Source organism: Erinaceus europaeus, chromosome 6 (assembly GCF_950295315.1).
Source record: "Erinaceus europaeus chromosome 6, mEriEur2.1, whole genome shotgun sequence".
Taxonomy (NCBI): Eukaryota; Metazoa; Chordata; class Mammalia; order Eulipotyphla; family Erinaceidae; genus Erinaceus; species Erinaceus europaeus.
Genome location: NC_080167.1, coordinates 29,587,467 through 29,614,164, shown reverse-complemented (window position 1 = coordinate 29,614,164; position 26,698 = coordinate 29,587,467). Strand labels below are relative to the sequence as shown.

The following is a 26,698-nucleotide window of genomic DNA, read 5'->3' as shown; positions in this document are numbered from 1 at the left end:
ATTTAAAAATTAATAAAATTAAAAGGTAAAATAATTCAGAACCTGAGAGGTAACTGATCAGTAAAGAGCATACCTACAAGAGAGCACCAAGTACACCATGGATAACTGAGAATTCCTTTAAGGTCACTGCTACTGTGTGTGTGCATGTGCAGTTTTTTTTCCCTCTCTACTGGGCCAGAGAGGCTGCTCAGTAATATTGTACATGGGCAAGATCTTGAATTTGTTCTCTAGCAATGAAGAGAGAGAGAGAGAGAGAGAGAGAGAGTGTGTGAGAGAGAGAATATGTAGGAAGGAAGGAAGGAAGGAAGGAAGGAAGGAAGGAAGGAAGGAAGGAAGGAAGGAAGAGAGGGGAGAAGAGAGGAAGGAAGGGAGGGAAGAGAAAAGGAAAGGGAAAGATTAAAGCAAAATAGTCTAGGCTTTAGCAACTACTGATTTATCTTGGTTTAGACAACATATTTAGACCTTGTAATCAGAAAAGTCTCTGACTGTTCTTACATTCCCTTAAGTACATTATTTAATCTAAACCAAGATTTTTCAACTTTGGCTCTACTGACACTTTGGACCAGATACTTCTTTGGTGTGGTAGCTCCCTTCCCTGTACATTGCAGTAAATTTAGCAGCATCCTTCACTTCGAACACTTAGCTGATATTTATGGCAACTCTACCTTCAGTCATGACAAAAAAAAAGTGCCTTCAGATATTGTTAAATATCCACTGAGGGGGAATAAAAAGGCCCCAATACTCTGGTCTTCCATCTCCTCTGCAAAATGGAGCCAAGAAGACCAATCTATTAGGGTTACCATGAGAATCTGTAAGGATTGACATGGAAAATACTCAACTGAAGACTGTCTATGTATTTAGAGACATCTCTTTTTTATTATTATTATCTTTATTTATTGGATAGAGACATCCAGAAATCAAGAGGGAAAGGGGTGATAGAGAGGGAGAAAGACAGAGACATCCACAACACTGCTTCACCACTCCTAAAGCTTTCCCCCTGCAGTTGGGGGCCAGGGGCTCAAACCTTGGTCCTGGCACATTTTTAACATGTGCAGGTAAGCCATCACTTGGCCACAATGACATCTTGACCTGAAATAATAACTTGACACTTCTGATGCAATTTACATATTTCTAAGACATTTTAAATTGTACTTATAAATAATACTGTATTTATGATGGTGGCTAAATGTGAGCTTTGTTCTTTAGCCAACTTTCTTATATTTGTTTACTAACTCTTTGCCATTGCCTATCTCACTGAAGCTTGAAATCTTCAGATAATCTTTTATTTCTCTCTCCACTAGCCTTATGGTGATCACTCAATCAATAATATTCTGCACAGTAATTATTATCTTATAATTCTATTAATAGCTATTAATTCAGTATATGGGGAGATTTTAACACTTCAAATTATTTACCTAAATTTTATTTCTGAGTATATTTACTTACTTATTTTATTTTAGTCTAAATAATGTTTAATATTTGTAAGCTAATTGAATTCTGATGCCGGGCTTGCATTGTTTAAGCAGATCTTTTTTTCCCCCTAAAATACATAAGTTACTAACAACTATGGCCAGATATTGAAATAATCTGGTCATATCCATGTCTAATACATTTTCTTAAATTTCATAAAGGATGATAAAGTCAAGTATATTACAGTAAATTTTACATTGAGTTTTCAAAGATAAATTATGCTGCTCTCTACCATCACTGATCACTTCCACCAGGAATATCACTATAAGCTCTTTTATAGGCCTTTCTAGGACCTTACCATCACAATAAATTAGCAGTAGTAAGGACTGCCCAACTTTCTGAAGGGAGGCGGTGTCACGTTGCTCTCTACTTGAGTAAAAGTTATGAGTGCAGCCTAGAAGCTATGACAATGGACTGTGAACTCAGGCTGACAGGGACTCAGAGGTTTTATAGGTCCTGCTAAAAATGAATATGCCAATCACTCCAAAGCTAACCTTAACAAAGAAAAGACTGCAAAAGACACAGGCATACTTTAATGATGACTTTTCAGTTATCAGGTCAACTCATCAGCTGGAGCCCGAGTCGGGAGTCATGAGATTTCCAAACAGACATGATGGGCCTAGACCTTGAACAGATCCATCTCTCCATTATTATTGGTCATCTCTAACAGGAACAACACAATAGACCCCTATGAGGGCCCCCATAGGACCTTGCCATCAATATGGAGCAACAGCAGTAGAGAATGCTCCATCCACCGAAGGGAGGCTGGATAACATACTCTATCTACCACCTGAGGAAGATGGGTCCTGAAATTGGGGTAGCTTGGAACGTTCCTACTCATGACCACAGAATGTGAACTTAGACCTACAGGGATGCAGAGGTTACATAGGCTCTTAAGCTGAATATGGGCCCAAGATCACATCAAATTGATGAGGTTTACAGTCAACACTATTTATGCACCTTTTCCATATTTGGGAGCTACTCTCTTTCCAGCTCCAGCTTTCTGGTCCTTTTTCCAGCCATGATATGATCTCCCCAGACAATAACTTGGGTCCACCTGCATACCAGATGTCAGGCTCAGGAAAAAAACAAAAACAGCATAGTCATGGGCCCTTTGGAATATAACTAAAATATGCCTACTAACTATCTACAAAACGGAGAACCCCAAATCTTCATCTGCACTATTCCAGCCTTTAGGTTCATGACTAGTCAAAAATTTGTTTGGCTTTATATGTTAACTCTTCTTTCAGCCACCAGGTTCCAGATGCTACTGTGATGCCAACCAGACTTCCCTGGGCAGATGACCCCACCAATGTGTCCTGGATCCCCGCCCCAGGAGCCCCGCCCAACCAGGGAAAGAGAGAGGCAGGCAGTCACTGTCCATGTTCAGTGGGGAAGCAGTTACAGAAGCCAGACTGTCCACCTTCTGCACCCCATAATGACCCTGGGTCCATACTCCCAGAGGGTTAAAGAATAGGAAAGCTACCAGGAGTTCAGAGGAGTTCTGGTGCTCGGAACTGTGTGGAGTTGTACCCCTCTTATCCTATATTTTTGTCAATGTTTCCTTTTTATAACTATAATTTTTTTAAATATTTATTTTATTTATTTATTCCCTTTTGTTGCCCTTGTTGTTTTATTGTTGTAGTTATTATTGTTGTTGTCGCTGTTGGATAGGACAGAGAGAAATGGAGAGAGGAGGGGAAGACAGAGAGGAGGAGAGAAAGATAGACACCTGCAGACCTGCTTCACCGCCTGTGAAGCGACTCCCCTGCAGGTGGGGAGCCGGGGTTCAAACCGGGATCCTTATGCCGGTCCTTGTGCTTTGCGACACCTGCGCTTAACCTGCTGCGCTACAGCCCGACTCCCAACTATAATTTTTTTTAAAAAAGAATATACATGGGCCTCAGATCAGATCAATGCAGTAAACAGTTGATTGTATTTATATATATATTTTCAAGTTTGGAATCACTCTCTCACCTAACCTTGCTTCCTAGTTCTACTCTCAACTCTGACAACATTACCAGTTCATCTCCATGTTAGCTATCAAGCTCAGCCAAAGATTATTAATGTCATGGCCCCCTAGGAACATAGCTATAATAGCATAGTTTTTTTTCTACCACTGAGTCTTTACTCTTATATGTTATATTTCTACTCTTTGGTTTCTGTTTATTAAACATTTTGTCTTGCTTTATATCTAACTGCCTTTAAGCTACCAAGTTGCAAATACTACTATGATTTTATCCTCACCTCCCTGGGCAGATGACCTTACCAGTGCATCCCAGAACCTCACCTCTACACAGCTCTATCCTACTAGGCAAAAGTAGAGACAGGCTACGGGTATAGATCAACTAGCCAACATCCATATCCAATGAAGAAGCAATTACAGAAGTCAGAGTTTCTTTGTTCTGCAGCCCAAAAAGAACTTGGTCTATACACCCAGAGGGGAGAAATTTTAGGGGAAGATGACCATAGGGCTTTGCACTCCAATTCCATAGGGACCAGAAACATCTGTCAGCAGAAATATTTGTTTTTATACTGTTACTGGAAGAGAAAAGAAACTGGTAAACACCAGAGGAAATAAGGCACTGCCTTGTTATCTAAGAGGGATGAGAAAAAAAGAAAGGACACTTGAAAGTAGTAGTAGGTATAGGTGTGACCTAGAAAAAAAGTGAAGGCCGGGCTATCGAAAAATGGGCAAAAGTATGCATATATATGGAGTGAGAGATAAAGAGAGAGAAAATAGAGACAGACAGATATAGATTAAAAAATCAGCCCATTTCTGTGACCCTGGGAGAACTAGTGCTGTTTCTGTTGAAGGGGGGTGGGGAAACATAACTCTGGTGGTGGGAATGGTGTGGAAGTATACCCCTATTATTTTTTTGATTTTGTAAATCACTAATAAAAATAAAATTAAAAATAAACAGTATGAGATCCATAGTCCTATTCTTCATGCAGTGCCAACACTTTTATTCCATTTTGTAACAGAGACAATTCTTTCTCACTATAGTATTATGAAAAAAATACATATAAGCAAAATGAAAAAAAAAAGCAGGCTAGTCTGGTCTATAATCTCAAAGCTATAACCAGTTACTATTCTTTCAGACTTTCATTTGTGTATATAAGTGTTCTTACTTCTTCCTATTTTTTTAAAGGTGTTTTTTGAGATATATATTTTTAACCTGCAATTTCACTCATTTAATATTTTGTTAACATATGGTAAAGTCAATAAACATGTTTCTACATAAAAAAGAAATGAGATGAAAATATAAATATGCAATCAGAAAAGTAGTTTTTATTTTCAATTAACTTTCTAGCACTCTGAGAAAATTACTCTTTTTCTTCACTAAGGATAATGAAATAAAATATTAATGATGATGATGAATACTCTACCTTTGAGATCTTCCACTGTTTCCTGTTCTGGTAATTCCTAAATTAATGAAAGAACAAAAAAATCATTATGTGGTTCATGTCACTGCCCATTTCCAGGCAGATACTGAGAGGCAAACACTATTTTTCTGGTAGTGTGTGTAAAAGAGACAATACAGTGCCTAACCTAGTTAAGATTATAGTAAAACAAGAATATAAATGAATAAAAGTGTGTGTAGGTGTGTAAGACAAATATACAATGACTAAAATATAGCCTTATAAATAAAAAGTAAAAATGAGATAGAATAATGAAGTATATAGATTATAATAACTTGAACCTAATAAAGTCAACCTGGAATAAAGGTGACCTATAGGATTCCCCTCCACCCCCCACTAAAGAGGAGTAGAGTGTTCTGGGCCAGAAGGGTAGATTATACATACTATAAAAGTGCCAGAGTGATCATCTGGTTTTCCTTTTCTCTCACAATATCTCATGCTAATAAATTTTAATTACTGTACAGTAAAATATACTTTAGAAAAGGAAACATATATTAATGTAGTTTTTATTAATTCAAAGATGTCTAGCATATAGGTACTTATCTTTTAATGCATATAAACTACTATAACTGCCACTACACATTCTAATTATAGGATGAATTGATACTACAACAGTATGAGTAAAACAAACAAAAAACACTTACCAGTAGTCCAGAAGAACGATGAGAATGTACACTTTGCCCTCTGGAACTGGATTGGACTGGAGGTGTAGAGAGATTTTGATTGGCCTCTTCCTTTTTGCTGTTATTACTCTTCCCATTATTGCTAGTACAACAGAAGTGAAAAACATTAATATCACCAAACAGAATCTGACTTTTGGTAGTACTCCAAAAGCAAAATTCCATTCTGTCAATTTAATTGTGTATAAACTTTATTGTTAAAAGACAATGATAAATATAACTTTAATATAAGAAATATCTTTCTGAGACCTTACCATGATTTACGTCATTTAATGCTATTTACAAATAACTATATCTTATACACTGATAAGACCGGTTGCTTCTGGTCTCCCTGTTCTAAGATTACAGGTAATTAAATATTTCCAAAAAAGTTATTATTATAAATGTATTAACAATTTGAGCCTAGTGTCGAAATCTAATCAGTTTACTAATTTGAAACTTTAGGTGCTTAGATTGAAGGGATATATACACAGAATTGAAGTCTATGCATTAAAAATCTATTTTTCCCCTCTGATATTGACTAACCAGTGATTTATAAGACTATAAATTAATAGGATTATATATTAACACTATTCTTGCCACCCAGGGTCTGTGTTCCCTATCCCCAGCCCCTTATAGTGAAAATCCACTATTCCCTCACCCAAGTTTTTTACTTTGGTGCAATACTCCAAACTCAGTCAAATTCTGCTTTGTGTTTCCTTTTGTGTTCTTCTTTCTCAACTTCTGTTTATAAGTGGGATCACCCCATACTTGTCTTTCTCTTTCTGGCTTATCTCACTTAACATAATTTTTTTCTAGCTCCATTCAAGATGAGTCAAAGAAAGTAGATTCATTATTCTTAATATCTGAATAGTATTATGTTGTGTATATATACAAAAACTTACTCAGGCTCTCATATGTTGTTGGACACTTGGGTTGCTTCCAGGTTTTGGCTACTACAAATTGTGCTGCTATGAGCATAGGTGAACACATATCTTTTTGCTTGGGTGTTATGGAGTCCTTAGGATATATCCCTAGTAGAGTAATTACTGGGTCCTATGGAAGGTCCATTTCTAGCCTTGTGAGGGTTCTCCAGATTGCTTTCCACAAGGCCTGGACTAATTTACATTCCCATCAGCAGTTCAGGAGGATTCCTTTGTCCCCCCAACCTCGCCAGCATTTGTTGCTCTGCTATCATTTCTGATGTATGACATTCTCACAGGGGTGAGGTGTTATTTGCATTTCTATGAAAGTCAGTGACTTAGAGTAATTTTTCTTATGTTTGTTCATCTTTTTTATCTCTTTTGTAGTGAATATTCTTTTCATACCCTCTCCCCACTTTTGAACTGGGTCATTTGTTTTTTTTGTTGATATGTTTGGTGAGCTCTTTATATATTTTGTTTATTAGCCGCTTGTCTGATGTATGGCATGTAAAGATCTTCTCCCATTTTGTGTGGAGTCTCTTTTTTTGTATAATAATTTCTTTTACTACACCTACTGATCTCAACCAAATCAATGCAACCAGTGCCTCCTTGACATGTTTCACTTTGAACTGTGTCCAGAGAAGCCAGGCCTAGTATGTCAACCCTCCAGCTCCAATACTCAGGTGAGAACTTTCCTGGCTCATAGGACTCCTACATTCCATTCTGGGTAGCAGAGAAATTAGATATAGATTAATCCACACGACAATGGGCATACATGCACATGTATACCATGAGGTAGGGGAAAATATATGCCTTAAAGTAAAAGTCTATAAAAAAGCAATAGTCTACAGTGACTCAATAAGTGCAGCAAGCAATTATAAAGACCTAAATAAGTCAATATAAAGTCCTTAATCAGCTATTTTCTACTTAGATGTAGAAACCCTCCTCACCTACTTCCTTTTTCACTTCCCTCTATCACTCTAAGCCTAGCCCTGTCAGACAGGGTAGGGACTACAGAGGCTGGATAGAGGCAAGAGAACAGCACACTTTTATGTTGGCTTTTTTTGGTCACTACTAGGCCACCCCATCATCCAGAGCCCTAGTCAGGGAATTCTGGGATTTCTACACAGATATAGTGAGCTTGGACCTCTAACAGATCCCTCTCTACAGCATCACTGATCATCTCCATCAGGAACAACATCATAAATTTTTTATGGGCTTCTATAGGACCTTACCCCACTAAGGAAGGATGGACACAGGCTGGGGTATGGATCAACCTGTCAATGCCCATGCCCAGGGGAGAGCAACTATTGAAGCCAAACTTCCCACCTTCTGTAGCCCATAAAGATCTTTGGTCCATACTCCCGGAGAGATAAAGAATAGGGAAGCTTCCAATGGAGGGGATGGAATATAGAACCCTGGTAGTGGGAATTGTATGGAATTGTATTCCTCTTATCCCACAATCTTGTTGATCATTATTAAATTACTAATGAAAAAAAAGTAAAAATAAAGAAAGAAAAGAAAAGAGAAGTAAATAACTTTCTTATTTCATCTGAAAATAGGGCACTAATAGCGGCAAAGATGCTTTCTCAAAAATTGCCCTCCATAGGGAGCACTATAGTAGCTTTTGGGGAAGTTTTGATATTTTGGTATCTCTGTTTTTCTGTTCGTATATATGTCTATGTCTGAAAAAAAAAAGGTATTGCAAAACAGTGACACTACCTAGTGATACAAAATAAATAAGTAATCTTAATATTTCAATTCTAGACAATGTATTACTTTTACATTTACAAACTATGTCCATTTTTAAACTATACGGGCATGCATGACAAGATAAAGCCCATACAATAATTCTAGAACTAAACTAAACTATCTTGAGCCAATGAAATAGCTAAGTAAAATTTTGCATGTCTTAGGTCTCGGGTTCAGTTCCCCTAACTGCTGTAACATACCAAAAGTGGAGCAGTGCTCTGATCTCTCTCACTAAAGTATATGAAATGTTTTTTTTTAAAAGCGTGATTTTCAATATATATCTTATGCTTATGTATATACTAATTTTAGTGTACATTTTGTGCATTTTAATGAAAATTAAAACATTTCAATTATAAACTTATACCTTAATTATTAGCATTACCTTGTATTTTTGTGATTAGTTATGCATTCACTGTTGACTTCTTTGCCTTTATTTGGTTTTTCTTTCTTTTTGGAGGGCTTCTGCTGAATTACTTCTCCTTTATCAAACATGAGGTGTAAACGGTAACTAACCAATTTAATTACTGTGAAGAATACAGTTACTGAAATACAGTAAAAAAATACAGTGGTGGCATTTGGAGGAAAAGCCTAAAGAAGAGAAAATAAATAAAAAAATATTTTACTCAGAGGATAATGCTATAAAATATGATGGTACTTTTGGACTATATATATTGAGCATACATACATTAGGCAAGATTTTAAATTTTATTAACTACATATTTTTCATGGTTGTAATACTTGAGGAGAAAGAATTGCACTGCTTTTCTCTTTTTTAGAAAAGTTACTTTTTCTTGTTCTAAGTACACCTAAGATCTCATTTGACTTACAGGTAGGATTCCCAAGTCTGAGAGGAATAAAACTCATTGAAGCTGGGGGTCGGGCGGTGGTGCAGTGGGTTAAGCGCATGTGGTGCAAAGCACAGGGACCGGCGTAAGAATCCCGGGTTTGAGCCCCTGGCTCCCCACCTGCAGGGGACTCCCATCACAGGTGGTGAAGCAGGTCTGCGGGTGTCTATCTTTCTCTCCCCCTCTCTGTCTTCCCCTCCTCTCTCCATTTTTCTCTGTCCTATCCAACAACGAGCAACATCAACAGTGGCAATAATGATGACCATAACGAGGCTGCAACAACAAGAGCAACGGAAAGGGGGAAGAGATGGCCTCCAGGAGCAGTGGATTCATGGTGCAGGCACTGAGCCCAGCAATAACCCTGGAGGGAAAAAAAACAAACAAACTCATTGAAGCTAACCAAGCCACAACTAGGTAATCTACCTACAAACAAATATAAGTCACAGTCTCAATTATCTGCTTCAATTATACTAAAAGGGATATTCAACTATCACTCTGCTTGATTCTTTTTTTATTTTCCCTTTTGTTGCCCTTGTTTTTTTTACTGTTGTTGTAATTATTGTTGTTGTTATTGATGCCGTCATTGTTAGATAGGATAGAGAGAAATAGAGAGAAATCGAGATACGAGGGCAAGACAGAGGGGGAGAGAAAGATAGACACCTGCAGACCTGCTCCACCGCCTGTGAAGCGACCGCCTTGCATGTGGGGAGCCAGGGGCTTGAACCAGGATCTTTACGCCACTCCTTGTGCTTCGTGCCATGTGTGCTTAACCTGCTGAGCTACCACCCAACTCGTTCTGCTTGATTCTTAATCTCCATCAAGTGATTCATAAAAGAGGCACTACTTATTGACATGTATTTAACTAGAAGACTCAACTGTCTGTTGGCAGGTTCCAAATTTTTTGATTTTTTTATTTTTTTGCCTCCAGGGTAAATCACTGAAGCTCAGTGCCTGCACTACTAATCCACTGCTCCTGTAGGTCTTTTTTTTTTTCTATTTTGTTATCATTGTTAATGTTATTGTTGTTGGATAGCACAGAAAGAAATCGAGATACGAGGGCAAGACAGAGAGGGGGAGACGCCGAAAGATAGACACCTATAGACCTGCTTCACCGCTTGTGAAGCGACCCTCCTGCGGGTGGGGAGAACTGGGATCCTTACACTGATCCTTGAACTTTGTGCCATGTGCAATTAACCCGCTGGCTACTATCCAGGCCACCAGAAGATTTCTGGGCATTGTTGTGACCCCAACAGGAAGGAGTTTAAGGCTATTAGCATACAAATGATGTCAGCCTGAGGAGGTGTTTCAGAGAAGGGAATGTATAAAAAGCACGGACAGACTGGACAACATACTCTATGCTATACCTGAGGAAGATGGGTCCTGACATTGGGGCAGCATGGAACGTTCCTACTGATGGCCACAGAATGTGAACTCAGATCTATAGGGATACAGAGGTCACATAGGCTTCTAAGATGAATATGGACCCCAGATCACATCAAATCAATGGGATTTACAGTCAACAATATTTATACCCCTTTCCCATATTAGGGAGCTACTCTCTTCCCTGATCCAGCTTTCTGGTCCTTTTTCCAGCCATGACATTATATCCTCAGACAATAACTTTGATCCACCTGCATATCAGATTTCAGGCTCAGGGGGGAAAAAAAACTAGTATAGCCACAGGTCCTTTGGAATATAGCTAAAATATGCCTACTAGCTATCTACAAAACGGAGACCCCCCAACTCTTCATCCTCACTACTCTAGTCTTTAGGTTCATGATTTTTTAGTCAACAACTTGTTTGGCTTTGTATGTTAACTCTCTTTTCAGCCACCAGATTCCAGATGCTAGCATACTGCCAACCAGACTTCCCTGGACAGACAACCCCACCAATGTGTCCTGGAGTTCCTATTCTCCAGAGCCCCACCCTACTAGGGAAAGAGAGAGGCAGGCTGGGACTATGGATCCACCTTTCAATGACCATGTTCAGCGGGGAAGCAATTACAGAAGCCAGACCTTCGACCTTCTGCATCCCACAATGACCTTGGGTCCATACTCCCAGAGTATTTATTTCCTATAAAGAATAGGATATCAAGGGAGGGGATGGGATATGGAGTTCTGGTGGTGGGAATTGTGTGGAGTTGTACCCCTCTTATCCTATGGTTTTGTCAGTGTTTCCTTTTTAAAAAATTAAATTTAAAATTTTTTTTAAAAAGCACAGACTTGGAGCAGGTAGCTCTCTTTGGCTGCTGCATCTTCTCCTGGTCAGAGGCATCTTGGCAGAGATGCTCCAAGTATCCGCCATGGCTACTTCTCCTGGGAACTGAACACATGTGGCTCTGCTAATCTGCTAACCTGTAAACTTTTAGACCCATCTACAGCCATGAGCAACCTATACCTCAGCTGATAATTGTTTATCTTATGGGACTAAACCTTTCATAACTATACTCAGACTTTATGGACCTAGTGTACTCTTAACCCCTGATGATGATTGTTTATTTTGCCTTTTACCCGTTTCACACTAATAAACCTTGTATTGTTTAAACCTGTCCCCAGCTCCCCGCTGTGAATCCTTTCACATGCCACAGCTCCCACAAACCCCTTTTAAGTTAAAGATACAACAGTGCATAATTCATTTAAGTGACATATGATCAACCTAATAAATTTGTATTCCCAGCCCATATCAAAAGGGGATAATGAAGACTAGCAGAGAAAATAAAGTAATGTAATGGGACATAAATGACAGCTAAAGGTATGTTGGAAAAGTAAGAGTGCAAACAAAATTATGTGACAACAATAAAAACAAATCACCTGTTTGCCCTTTTTAGCTACATCCACAGTTGAGCCATCTCAGAAGACAACAGTATCAAATGTTAAAGTGTTTTAAAGTGCAAAGAAAACATTCAATGATATTCTAGACATACTTAAAAGAAGGCACAGAAATCTAAAACTAGTCTGTTGATGTGTTAATTTTAATTGAATTTTCATACTTAAAACATTAAGCTTAAAAGCTAGGCAGTGGTGGTCTAGGAGGTGGTGCAGTGATAAAGCTTTGGACTCTAAAGCATGAGGTCCTGAGTTCTATATCCAGCAGCACATATGCCAGAGTGATGTCTGGTTCCTTCTCTCTCCTCTTTTCTCATAAATAAATAAAACTTTAAAAAAAAAAAAAAAAAGCTAGACAGTGGTACAGCTGATAAAGCACACACTTGCCATGCTCAAGAACCCAGGTCCAAGACTCTGGCCCCACCTGAAGGAGAAAAGTTGCATGTATGGTGAAATAATGCTGCAGGTGATTCCCTCTCTCTCTCTCTCTCTCTCTCTTCTCTCTCTCCCTCTCTCCCTCTCTCCCTCTCTCTCTCTCTCTCTTTCTCCAAGTCTCCCTCTCTCATCTTAATTTCTCTCTATCATATCAGATAAACTAGATAAATATTTTAAAGAGATGTTGAAAACATTTTTAAAAAATTAAATTTTCAAAATAGACTTCATAATAGATGGCCTAATAAATAAGAATATTCTTTGTCAAAAATAACATTCACACTACTTTTTTATAAATATATAACCATCAAAGTATGTTGGTATGATTCTGTTTCATGCCAGAGTATTCATCTCACCATGAAGAACCCTTAAATATCATGTTGGGTAGATATTGGCTCTGTAACCTTCTACTTCACAGATCTGGCAGTCCATCCAATTCTACAACTAGAACAGCCCAGGTATCCAAAAAGATGGTACCTTTCCCAGTGGGCAGAGATTCATGCAGTGACCGGAGGCTCAGCCTGGCTGTCCTATGCAGCCTGAGATTCTCTTTGTGGCCAGATAAGTTTGTATAGACAGAATTGTCCATCTGTAACTGTATTAAGATGAGTTATGGTAGGACAATGATAGGTTGGGCATTAGAAGAACTGGGCTCTGGCTTTCTCTATAGGAATTTAGGATGACAACTGAACTGGAGGGACATAACATAGGGACTGGTTAACACAACTATTAGAGCAGCATCCAAAATTCTGATACTACACAAAATGCACATGGAACAGGAATTTCCAAGAAGAATGCACTTCTTGACCCAAAAATGACTCTGGGCCAGGAAAACGTCCAGCACAAAGATAGGAAACAACCATACAGTTATACCAGTCTCACTACATTTGCAATTAATAGCTCACCCAAAAAGAAAATGACTCTAAGTGAGATTTACCAGTGGATTTGTGACAATTCTCCACATTATAGAGAGGCTGGTAGTGGTTGGAAGAATTTCATATGACATAATTAGTCACTGAACAAATGTTTCCTTAAACTGCCTCGATCCAAGGATGACCCTGAAAAGGAGTCCTATTGGTCAGTAGACATCAATCCAAAAGAAAATGTGCTGCCTACTCGGCTAAAGAAGAGAGCACGACCTATAGAACGGGCCTCAGCTCCATACAGCATAGATTCAGGTTCTTTGAGAATGAAGTATATTATTTCTGAAAGTGTCTCTCCAACTCTGGCAATCAACACTGTGACTAACAAAGTAATTTCATCTTTTTAAACACATTTGAAATGTTAATGAGTAATATATTTGTTGCCTTTATATGAGTTTTATATGATTGAGCTTAAAGATGATAAATTTAGCTAATCCCCACATGGACTCTTATAAGCTAAATTCACGATGCTTTGAAGTTTACCTAAATTAAAAGAAAGTTGTTTTTTGTAATTGTCAAAAAAGGGAGGGGCAACTAACCAAAATATATAAAGAGCTCACTAAACTCAAGAAAAAAAAGAAAAGGAAAGAAAAAACTTCATTAAGAAATGAAGTGAGGGCATGGGCAGAATCTTTACCAAAGAAAAAAATCCAACAGGCCAACAGACATTTTTTTAAAAAACTGTTCTAACTCTCTTATTAACAAAGAAATGCAAACCTTTACACCTGTGAGAATGCCATATGTTAGAAACAACAGTACCGACAAATGTTGGTGAAGTTGTAAGGAAAAAAGAACCCTTCCACACTGCTGAATTGACCCAACCCTTGTAAGAAATAGTCTAGACATTTCTGAGAACAGCAGAAATAGACCTGCACTATGACCCAGCAATTTCTTTCCTGGGGATTTATCCAAAGGAAATAAAAAAGCCTATATAAAGAGATCTGAGTACACCCATATTCATAACAACATAGTTTATAATAGCCCAAACTTGGAAGCAACCCAGATACTCAATAAAATAAGTTCAAAAGGCTATCCTGTGTCAAGAAGTATAGGCTTTAAGCATGTGTGCTAAATGAAGAAAAGTCTGACAGAAAAAAACAAATAAGATATTACTGATTTCATGTGAAATATACAATAACCAAATTTGAAAAAAAGAGAAAAAGGTGACTAATAGGAAATAGGCATTGGAAGAATAGGACAGATGTTTAAAATTAAAAACTTGCAACAAGTAGTAAATTCATTCTATAAATCTAAAGTACAGTATAATGATGATAGGCAGCAAAAATATGTTATGATCATCAAACCTAAAAAATAGAACTTGATTCTACCTGTTAAAAAGAAAGGATAATTATGCAAGTGATGGAGATGTTAATTATGACAACAATCATTACAATATGTCAATGTATAACATTATGTTGTACACTTAAAGTTAAATAGTGTTACATGCCAAATTTATTCCAATTGAAAATCGAATTTTTTTTTACATATCAAGGTGGAAGTGTTGAGTATTGAGTACATAATTGGATAAAGGTTTGAGGAGTTTAAAAGATTTCAGGGGGGAGTCGGGCTGTAGCGCAGCAGGTTAAGCGCAGGTGGCGCAAAGCACAAGGACCGGCATAAGGATCCGGGTTCGAACCCCGGCTCCCCACCTGCAGGGGAGTCGCTTCAGACCTGCGGTGAAGCAGGTCTGCAGGTGTCTATCTTTCTCTCCTCCTCTCTGTCTTCCCCTCCTCTCTCCATTTCTCTCTGTCCTATCCAACAACGACAACAATAATAACTACAACAATAAAACAACAAGGGCAACAAAAGGGAATAAATAAATAAAATAAATATTAAAAAATAAGATTTCAGGGTACTGAGCAATGACTCACCAAACAGAGCAAATATGCTATAATGTGCAAGATTCTGGTTTAAAGCCCATTCCCACCTTCCCTATCAATCTCTCTCTGCCTCTATGTAATAAATATATAAAATGGTTAAAAACAGTTTAAAGATAGTTTGGGAGTCGGGCGGTAGCACAGTGGGTTAAGCACATGTGGCACAAAGCGCAGGGACCAGTTAGGATCCCAGTTTGAGCTCCCGGCTTCCCACCTGCAGGGGAGCTGCTTCACAGGTGGTGAAGCAGGTCTGCAGGTGTCTCTCTCTCTCTTCCTCTCTCTCTCTCTCTCTCTATCTATCTATCTCCTCCTTCTCTCTCAATTCTCTCTGTCTCTATCCAAAAATAAATAAATAAATAAAAATAATTAAAAAAAACAGTTTTAAGATAGAGATATAACCCACATGTTAAGCTAGAGTTTCCAGATCATCAAGATAGATATATTTCCTGCTAAGGGGATGCCTGTAAGATGATTTTTTTAAATATTTATTTATTTTTCCTTTTGTTGCCCTTGTTTTTTATTGTTGTTGTAATTATTATTGTTGTTGATGATGATGTCTTCATTGATAGGCCAGAGAGAAATGGAGAGAGGAGGGGAAGACAGAGGGGGAGAGAAAGAGAGACACCTGCAGACCTGCTTCACTACTTGTGAAGCAACTCCCCTATAAGTGGGGAGCCGGGGGCTCGAACTGGGATTCTTATGCTGGTCCTTGCACTTTGCGCCACATGTGCTACCACCTGACTCCCCTGAGAGATGATTATATGGAAAGATGGAAGAGAGCTCAGCTGTCAGATCCAAGAATCACTATTATCAAACATAGAAGAAGAGATTGGGTGGGGGGCAGGCAGAGGCACACTGGGTTAAGCCCACATAGAGCAAAGTGCAAGGACCCATGCAAGGATCCCAGTTAGAGCCTCTGGCTCCCCACTTTAAGGGGAGGGGGAGTTGCTTCACAGATGGTGAAGCAGATCTGTAGGTGTCTATCTTTCACTCCTCCTCTATATCTTCCCCTCTCCTCTCAATTTTTTCTGTTCTATTCAATAAAGTAAGAAATAAATGGCCACCATGAACAGTACCGAGTCCCAGTGATAATCCTTGAGGCGAAAAAAAGAAAGAGAAGGAGGAGGAGGGATAGTAAGGCAAGGAAGTATGGGTCATGGAAGCAGAAAAAGGAGAACATTTTGAAAAATGAGCCACTGTTTCAAGTGCCACTGAAAACAGAAAATCGTATTAATTTTTTGTCCTTAGAGATATTGACAAGAACACTTATGTTAAGTGTTGGGAAGCAGCAGCCAGATTGCTGTGGGATTCAAGAGGCAAAGAGAGGTGAAAAAAGGAAGACAGCTGGTAAAGACTGTTCTTTCTTGTAGGAAGCAGAGTGCCAGCATTCCATTTAGAGGGAAGTTTAAAGTCAAGGGAGGCTGACCCCTACCCCAAGTTTGTAGGAATTTCAATGGTGTGTCTGTGATTTGAATTCCATCCTGGTCCCACGGAATGGTGATTTAAACAAAAATGATAATCAAATTATGATTTCCATTAATGGAATCTGGCTTGATAAAGGAATACACAGTGTCACTAGTTTATAGTCTATTGTTAGACTTATACCAACCTATGCACCACATCAGGAATCAGATCAGATGGGTAAAAATCAGAACTTTGTTCAAAGTCAATGATGATCAGAGAAATGCAAATAAAGACAACAGTGAGGGGAGAGGTAGAGAAAATAATGATTATGCTCCAGGGCCCCAGGTTCAGTCCCCAGCACCACCATAAGCCAGAGCTGAGCAGTGCTCTGGTTTTAAAAAAGACAATAATATAATATAACTTCACTTCTGTGAGGACGTCATCCATCAAAAAAGGCAGTAACAGCAAATGTTGGAGAGGTTGTGGGAGTGATGGGAATCCTTCTACACTACTGGTGGGACTGTATTGGGTCGTTAGAAAAGTTGTGATGTTGGGAGTCTGGAGGTAGCAAGCGGGTTAAGCACACATGTTGCAAAGCACAAGGACCGGCATAAGGATCCTGGTTCGAGCCCCCGGATCCCCACCTTCAGGGGAGTCACTTCACACGTGGTGAAGCAGGTCTGCAGGTGTCTATCTTTCTCTCCCCCTCTCTGTATTCCCCTCCTCTCTCCATTTCTCTCTATCCTATCCAACAACAATGACAATCAATAATAACTACAACAATAAAACAATAAGGACAACAAAAGGGAATAAATAAATATATATTAAAAAGAAAAGTCGTGATGTATTTTATTGTCTTCTTCTATGCAATAAAATGTGTCACAACTTTTCCAACAACTCAATATATTGGTCCAACCCTGTAAAGAGCAGTCTGAAGAACTCTCAGAATGCTAGTTATAGACCTACCCCATGACCCAGCAATTCCTCTCATGGGGATATATCCTAAAAGAACAAACACAGCCATCTAAAGAGATCTATGCATATTTCTGTTCATAGCAGCAAACTTTATAATAGCTTAAACTTGGAAGCAACCTAGAAGTCCCGATGAATAGCTAAGAAAGTTGTGGTATATATATACACAATAAAATGCTACTCAGATTTTAAAAATGATGAAGTCATCTTCTTCATCTCATCTAGGATGAAGCTTGAAAAAAATCATGTTAAGTGATAGAAGCCAAAAAAGGAAAGATGACTATGCAATGATTTCACTCATAGGTAGAACTTCAGAAGTAAGAACAGAGAGTGGAAATACAAAATTAAACTTTGACTAGTTCTGCTGTATTGTACCAAAGCAAAAGGCTCTGGGAAAGGAGGGTAGGGTTTTGGGTTTTGGGGGTATGTGAAGGTAAAAAAAAGACATTCATTGGGGGGTAGAGTGTTTTGTAAAACCTATTATGGTGAGATGAGAATTTTTTTCTCATGTGTCAACAACTGTACTGTGATCCATTAAGCCTACAAATTTTTTCTGTGTAACTTTGCTTTTGTACTGAATTGTCTTAAAGTTTTAACTGCTGTTTTAAGAAAAGCTGTTTTTATTATATAATCTCTTCTTCCTTTATAGAAAGCCCTGGACTTAATTTCTAAAATTCTTTTGTCATTTATTGGGTGGAGGTGATCATAGTTTGCAGTACAGTTATTGGCACATGAGATGGGTACAAGTTCCTACTGTTCCTGAATGTCCAGACCCTTATCCTACTAGAAAAAGAGACAGGCTGGGGGTATGTATCAACCTGCCACTGGGTCTTGCAGTGCTAGTATATGCCAGGTTTCACCACCAAGAAACCTTGTCCCTGAATTGGAAGACTAAACAGTATTAAAATGTCCACTCTACCAAAATCAATCTACAATTTCAATGCAATCTCTATTAAGATTCCATGACATTATTCAAGGAAATTGAACAACTTGCCCAAAATTTTTTGTGGAACCACAAAAAAAAGTAGCCATAGTATGTCAAAACAAAAAAGAGGGAAATGGAGGTATCATGTTCTCTAACTCCAGTTCATACTACAAGACAATACCCAGAAATGAGCCCATACATTTACAGCTGCCAAATAGATGACAAAAGGGCCAAAACTAAATGGTGAAGTAAAGAAAGTCTCAACAAACTAAGAATATTAAAGAAATGGTGTGTGTGTGTGTGTGTGTGTGTGTGTTTGAGACAGAATCTCAAACCTGTGTGATTTTACCACTCCAAATCACATTAATTTCTCATTCAGATAGAGACAGAGAATGGGAGAGACATCACAGCACCAAAGCTTCCATCAGCACAGCACCTCTCATGTGGTGCTAAGGCTCAAACCAGGGATGTGCATATGACAAGGCACATGGCATACCCAGTGAGCTAACACTCCAGCTTAGGACATTTCAATTGAAAGAAAAACTGCATTGTATCTGAAGAGAGCAACATCCAAATATAGTCACCCGTCGAGAAAGATTTTTTTTTTAATTTAAGAAAGGATAAATTAACAAAACCATAGGGTACGAGGGGTACAACTCCACACAATTCCCACCACCCAATCTCCATATCCCATCCCCTCCCCTGATAGTTTTCCCATTCTCTATCCCTCTGGGAGCATGGACCCAGGGTCCTTGTGGGTTGCAGAAGGTGGAAGGTCTGGCTTCTGTAATTGCTTCCCCGCTGAACATGGACGTTGACTGGTCGGTCCATACTCCCAGTCTGCCTCTCTCTTTCCCCTAGTAGAGAAAGATTTTCAAAATTAAAAACTCTAAGAAAAGTGGAGGTGGGCTGAGAGACATAAATTTAATCACCAGAAAATTAGTCATAAACTTGCAATACTAGAACAGAAAGGAAAAGGAAGGAGAGATAGTGCTATTTTTGGACGGAGCTCCAAATAGAGAGCATAACAGGACAAGGCAGGTGCTAGTTCTTTCACCAGAGATCGAAAAAAGAAAACTACCCACAGATAGGCACATGTCTAAATGGCTATACCTAAGAATGAGCAGGGGGAGTGTTATGGGATAAGTTGGAAAAACAACTAGCTTAGAATGCCCTGAGGAAGATCAAATAGCCCTAATAAAAGAACTCCATCAGGAGAAGAAAATCCTCTCAGAGGCAAGCCCTTTGGACACACAGTCCAAACAGTTATCTGGAACAAAAGATGTGAAAGACGGCTGCATGGATGCACCAAGCTCAAACACAGAAACATCATTAGGATGCCCAGAGCCCAGCACCCAGGGAAGAATGGTTGTTTTTTTTTTTTGGAAGAATTTTTTTAAACATCCCAATATACAATCCTCAAACCCCACAGTGTTTCAGGTAGGTAAGGGCAGAAAAAATGGTGAGGACAGGAGAAAAGAATTTCAGGAATTGTAGAAAAAGTACAAAGATTTATGCATCTCAGTAAGAAAATACATAGTCTCCAGAGATACAAAAATTAAATAGCAAGGTTTTGGGGTCAAAGGGGACAGGAAACTAAAGACCAATATTAATCACTAGCAGGAAGTCTTTCACACAAAGAAACTGAATATAAATGTTAGGAGTGACTAGAATGAGAGGTAACATTTTAGGGATAGCAATATACCAAATAGTCCAACAAAGTAACTAAACAATCAAGTAGACCTGGGCAGGTCTCCTGCCAAAAGTCTCTAAATGACAAGTTGAAATACTAGCCAAAACTCAGTCTCAAAGTCTGAACTCAAAAAGGGAAAAGGTACGCTTTTGTAGAGAGCACCTATCCAGAATTCACACAATAGCATTTTATGCTATACAAGTAGACAGAAAAAGTGGTAGCCAAAGCAATACAAAACCAAGTAAAAGTAGCATTAGGATGCATAATTTAAAATTCCATATAATCAACCAGATCGAACTAAATTAAGATTTGGAATTAAATTTCATTCAATAACTTATGATAAAATATTTAATCACAGAGCCAGAAGATGGCTCACCCATTAGAATATGTACTTTACCAAGGGCTAGGCCCCGAGTTCAAGATCCACACTACATGGGAATACCAAGGACAGAACCGAGGAAGTTTCAAGGATGATGAATTGGTGCTATAGTGTCTATCCTATCTGTCCTCCCCGTCCCTCTCCTATTTTAATGAGAGAGACACAGAGGGAAAGACCAGAGAACTGCTCAGCTCAGGTTTATGGTGGTGCTGGAGCTTAAATTTGGGAATTTGAGCCTAAGGCATGAAAGTCTTCTGCATAACCATTATACTATCTCCCCAATATATACTCTCTCTATTTTTTCTCCTCCCCACTTTTATCTCCCCCTAAATATAAAATTACAGTGTTGGTTCTGGGAGATTTCTGCATGAAATTATTTTTTATTTTTCATTTTTTATTATCTTTAATTATTTATTGGATAGAGACAGCCATAAATCAAGAGGGAAGGGGGAGGGATAGAGAGGAAGAGAGACAGATAGACAACTGCAGCACTGCTTCACCACTCGTGAAGCTTTCCCCCTGCAGGTGGGAACTGGGGACTAGAGCCTGGGTCCTTGCACATTGTAACATGTGCGCTCAACCAGCAGGCCCTATTTTTTATCCTAATGAGAGAGAGAAACAGAGAGAAAGATACACAGCACCGTTTAGCTCTGGCTTTTGGTGTTATGGAAGATTGAGCCTGGGACTTTGGAACTTCATTATGCTATCTCTCTAGCCCATGAGTAAAATCAGTGAAGGTATCAACTTTCATTTCTTCCATGATTGAAATTTTGCCAAAATTTATTTTAAAATAGCTTTAACGAGAACTTTAACTATGGAATATTTATAAATAGAAGGGTAGAAATAAAGATATATAATAAAGCATAATTTGCAGGAATTAAGGATTCTGACTGTGTACCTATTTCAACTTAAAAGGTAAACTGAAAATGAAAAACTGAGCACACACGGAGAAAATATCTGTAGGAACATACATTAAATATTGATGTGACTGGGAGTCAGGCAGTAGCGCAGTGGGTTAAGCGCACATGGTGCAAGGTTAAGCTCTTTGGCGCAAGGACCATAAGGTTCCCAGTTCGAGCCCTCGGCTCCCCACCTGCAGGGGAGTCGCTTCACAGGCGGTGAAGCAGGTCTGTAGGTATCTGCCTTTCTCTCCCCCTCTCTATCTTCCACTCCTCGCTCTATTTCTCTGCCCGATCCAACAATGACATCAATAATAACTACAACAATAAAACAACAAGGGCAGCAAAAGGGAATAAATAAATAAATATTAATATATATATATATTGATGTGATTGTTGCTGATTAATGGAATTAGAAGTTAAATGTATATAGACACAGTGGCCAGAACAAAGAGATATGCAGGTTGATTTTATTATCAACAAGCAGGACACTGTATAACAAGGAAATTAAGATGAATCAACAAAACCAAAATCCATGTCCTCAAAAAACTCATGATATAAGTGCTGAGATAAAATATATGTTCCAAAAATTAAACACAAGTTTGAATGAAAAATATGTTATGTTGGAGATCTGTGTGATGATATACTTGGTAGAGTGCTCTAGTTACCATGCTCAAGATTCTGGGTTCAAGCCCCAGGCCCCCACCTGTAAGGGGGAAGCTTCACAAGTGGTAGAATGATGCTGCAGATGTCTCCCCTTCCCTCAGTATCTCACTTCCTCTCTATCTTTTTCTGTCTCTCACTCTTTGTCAAAAAGGAAGAAAGAAAGAATGAAAAAAAATGGTTATCAGGAACAGTGGCATTGTGCAGGTATGGACCACCAATAATAACTTTGTGGTAAATAGTAATAAATATATAATTAAATAAATGTGTTATATTAACTAACCTTAAATCCAAAACGATAGGATAAGAGAGAATAAAAATTAATTTTAGTTTAATGGAATCAGTGAAGTTTAACTAGAGATGACCACTCTACTGAGCTTTGAAGGATGGAGAAGTTTCCACAATTAAATAATAGAAAATAAATAATAGAAATTAAATAATAGAAAAAGGAGGAGTAGGGCAGCCTAGTTCTTAATGTGTGACAGATACTAAAAAGTACTTCACTCATACTCACCCTAAAATGAGGTACTATTATCCATGTTTCACAAACCAGGAAGTTGAATCTTGCTCAAACTCACATAACTAGTAAGTAGAAGAAGCAAGATTAAAGCAAACTTGGGTTCCACATTATTCTGTTATGCTGTCCCTTTAATTCAATGCAAAGATAATGTATTGAACTAAGAAAAAATATTGAACATCATAAAAGAAAGAAATTTACATTCATTGTAGAGCTTCAATGGATCACTACCTGCATTAAATGTTTTTTATTGAAATTTTATTTTTTCTTGAAATGGTCATTATTGTATCTATTTTAAGGATAAGATAGCTAAAGTCCAGATAGCTCAAAACCTCAGGTCAAACAACTGCTAAGTAGCAAAACAAAAATTTAAGCCATACCTGAATTCAATCATAAGTCATGGGTAACTTTACTCACTAAGTTCCAAAATAACAGTGTAAACCATATTGTGTGTGTGTGTGTGTGTGTGTGTGTGTGTGTGTGTGTGTGTGTGTAGTAGAAATATTTTCTACTATTAAAGATAAGAAAATTGTAAACTATAGAGCACCAAAGTAAAAACCCTGTGGTGAGGGTGAGGGTGGACATTTGGCTTCCCGGGGCGCATGGGGGCTGGGGGTGGGTGGGTGGGATGGGACACAGTCTTTGGTGGTGGGAATGGTGTTTATGTACACTCCTATTAAAGTGTAGTCATATAAATCACTATTTAATTAATGAGATGGGAAAAATTGATTGTACGTCTCGAACTTTTTAAAGCACAGACTGAGTCTTTTTAATACATAGGCTGAGTCTTTGATATGTTGACTCTCTCAAAAGCCTAAACCAGGGAGAACAGAAGCAACCAGTGGCACAGCTATATACAAGATGTTGGGTATTATACAGCAAATCCTAACAAAGGGACTTTTCAAAGTTAACCCAATTACCAAATAATGTGATGATAACAATAGCTATCTATTGTCTTCTTGAACCCTAAGACAGCAGGAACCTCACATTTCCACTATAGAGCCTATATTTTCCCCCAGTCCTGGAACCTTAGGGTGGGGCACACTTTCCTGCATGCTTCTCTCAATTCATACCAAATAATATTGCACCCACCAGTCCCAACCTAATCAACGCAACGAATGCCACCTCAGCATTCTTCACTTCAGACTGTGTACAGAGACTTCAGGTGTGGAATGACAACCCTTCAGCTTCATCACTCGGGTGAGACCTTTCCTTTCATAGTATTCTGTAATTCCATTCCAGGCGGTTCACTTCCTAACAAAATCCCAAAAACTAGATATAAACCAGGTCCCATGAGATAGAGCATATGTTCACACATATCCATAAACTAGGGCAAAATATATACCTGAAAGCAAAAGTACACAGGAGTCTGCAGTGAGTACCCCCCAACACTTCATCTCCACTATTCTAGCCTTTAGGTCCATAATGGTTCAACAATTTGTTTGGCTTTGTATGTTAACTCTCTTCACCCAGCAGGTTCCAGATGCCAGCATGATGCCGACCAGACTTCCCTGAATAGACAACCTCACCAATGTGTCCTGGAGCTCCACTTCCCCAGAGCCCCACCCTACTAGGGAAAGAGAGAGGCAGACTGGGAGTATGGATCTACCAGTCAATGCCCATGTTCATTGGGGAAGCAATTACAGATGTCAGACCTTCCACCTTCTGCAATCCATAATGACCTTGGGTCCATACTCACAGAGGGATAAAGAATAGGAAAACTATCAGGGGAGGGGATGGGATATGGAGTTCTGGTGGTGGGAATTTTGTGGAGTTGTACCCTTCCTGTCCTATGGTTTTATTTATGTCTCCTTTTTTATGTAAAGAAAGAAAAAAAGAAAAGTAAAAACTAGATAAGTAGCTTTCCCCAATGCAGAGAGCATTTAAGAGGTGAATCTAAAATTTAACCTAGTCAATATGACTTCAATGTCAGTTATGACAAGATTGCCAGAAAGAGAGTAAAAGAGAGTCAAACCATTTACTAGCCTGCTAATATTCAAGTTGAGAATCTATCAGCTTTGCAAACTCAATGAAGATCTCTGAGGTGGAGACCAAGAACAAATTATATTTAAAGAAAGATATATTGGGGTCCAGGTGGTAGTGCAGCAGGTTAAACACACGAGGCATCAAGCACAAGGACTGGCATAAGGATCCCAGTTTGAACCCCTGCTTCCCACTTGCGGGGGCTGGGGTCCCTTCACAGGCGATGAAGCAGGTCTGCAGATGTCTCTCTTTCTCTCCCCATCTCTGTGTCCCCTCCTATCTCCATTTCTCTGTCCTATCCAACAACAGCAACAACAGCAATGACAAGAATAATAATAATGACAACAACAAAGGTAACAACAAGGGCAACAAATTGGGAAAAATGGCCCCCAGGAGCAGTGGGTTCATAGTGCAGGCACGAGCCCCAGCAATAACCCTGGAGGCAAAAGAAGGAGGAGGAGCAAGTGGAGAAGGAAGAGGGGAGGAGGAAGAGGAATAAGAAGAATATATTTAATTTGCCTAAGTCTATCCATGTAGTTATTTAGCAACCATTCACTTGCCATACATACTCCTACCTAAAGTGAGAGACCCCACTAAATGTTGTTTCACTTTATCATACAATAAGATTTTCCCATTGTTATCTTCAGATCTTTTAACATAATAGTATGCAAATTGTTAGTTAAGTAATTGATAGCTGAACCTACCTGCTCAAAGAACAAGGGGAGGGGAGAAAATGGATTGAAAGTTTTGCTTTTAACATTTTATTTTGCATCTGGCTACCAAGCACAGTATATTACATCAAGCATTATCCCCAGCTAACAATGAAGATGGTTTGCCTACAAAATAAGTTCAACATTCTTCAATGACTAGCAGAGTCTGACTCATCCTAACAGCCAAAATCAATTCTTAATGAGGCCCAGAGTCCCTAAATTAGTCTTTTCTATTTCTTTATATACCAGTGAGGTCTTCTCTCCCTTTCCCAATACTTCCTGTGCCAAGTTTTTTGAAGACCTTTTCCAACCCACTGTTTAAGAATCCATGCTAAGTACTTACCATCATGAAGCAGACAAGCAGGCCTTTCTATTGCTTTATCAATTCCCAGCTCCCTCACCTCCACCTCCACCCCCACCCCCTGGTTTCTCCACTCACAAGGTGTAGGGCCAGGGGCAGCAGTAGCAGGAACAGCCACAGGTAGAGGTGGCAACTGTTTGTGAACTTGCTCTGCTCTGGGTCGTGGTACCAGCCTCCGGTGAGCGCAGCCCATACTCCCTGCCGGAGCAACTGAAGCACCTGGGACACCATAGCGGCAGCTCCCCGGGGCTGGCGAGCTCCCTGAAGGCTGCCCGCCACAGCAGGGTCCCCAGTCGCTCTCACTTTTAATTCCGGAGGCTTCTGGCAGCGTTGCCACCGCTGAAGCCACCTCCACCCCCTCCACCTCCTTCCACGCCACGGCAGAAGCTGGAATTGCTAGTCTGCCTTGCCCCGAGAACCCTGGCGCCGTAGCAGGCTGCAGCAGCCGCTGGGCAGGTGGACGCCATGTCCGAGAGAGGAAGGATTTTCCCATGATGCTAGGAAGCAGCAGCTCAGTGGATGCTCTGCAAGCTCCGCCCAGCACCCGCAGTCTGCAAGCCTCCTGAGTCCTCTCTACACATGTTTCTTTTACCTCAACCCTCTCTTTGCAGCCAACCTTTTTGCCTGGTGCTCGTGTAGGAGAAAACTGCTAGTTAATTCCGAGCAGGGATGCAGGGGTGGCGCTGATGGCGGGGGCTAGGAGGAAAATAGGGAGGCACTGATGGCGAAGCAGAGGGAGACCTTAATTCTGGCAGAGAGCCATCTCAGCTCAGCTCCCCTCTGTTCAATCCCTTTAGTGCAACTCATCTAGCCGCTGCTGGACTCTACTCCACTCCCACCCCACTGCCCTCGGGTTAGCTTTCAGGGACTAGGTGCCATTCAGATCTGCAGTTGTCTCAGACAGCACCCTCAGGCCTCAACTTCAGGGCCAGCTGTGTATCTGGGCAGCTGCTCTCTAGGTCAGAAGTGCTGGTCAGTTCTTAGGGCATTTGCAGCAACTGCTCTTTGGGTAAGTATCTGGACATCTCAGCTGCACCAGCACCCCTCTCAAGGTCTCCAAAGT

General features: G+C 39.4%; 1 protein-coding gene across 1 annotated transcript in view; it reads right to left on the bottom strand.

Moving 5' to 3' along the window:
- PCNX2 (pecanex 2) overlaps positions 1 to 26,093 on the bottom strand; it is a 345,728-nt gene extending 319,635 nt beyond the window's left edge. The window contains exons 1-4 of the mRNA XM_007522914.3: positions 25,714 to 26,093; positions 8,610 to 8,815; positions 5,538 to 5,658; positions 4,861 to 4,897 (exon numbers count right to left, since the gene is read on the bottom strand). Of these exons, the coding sequence (XP_007522976.2) occupies positions 4,861 to 4,897; positions 5,538 to 5,658; positions 8,610 to 8,815; positions 25,714 to 25,866 (517 nt within the window). The 5' untranslated portion in view covers positions 25,867 to 26,093. The remainder of the gene's footprint in view (positions 1 to 4,860; positions 4,898 to 5,537; positions 5,659 to 8,609; positions 8,816 to 25,713) is intronic.
- Between the last annotated feature and the right edge of the window lie 605 nt (positions 26,094 to 26,698).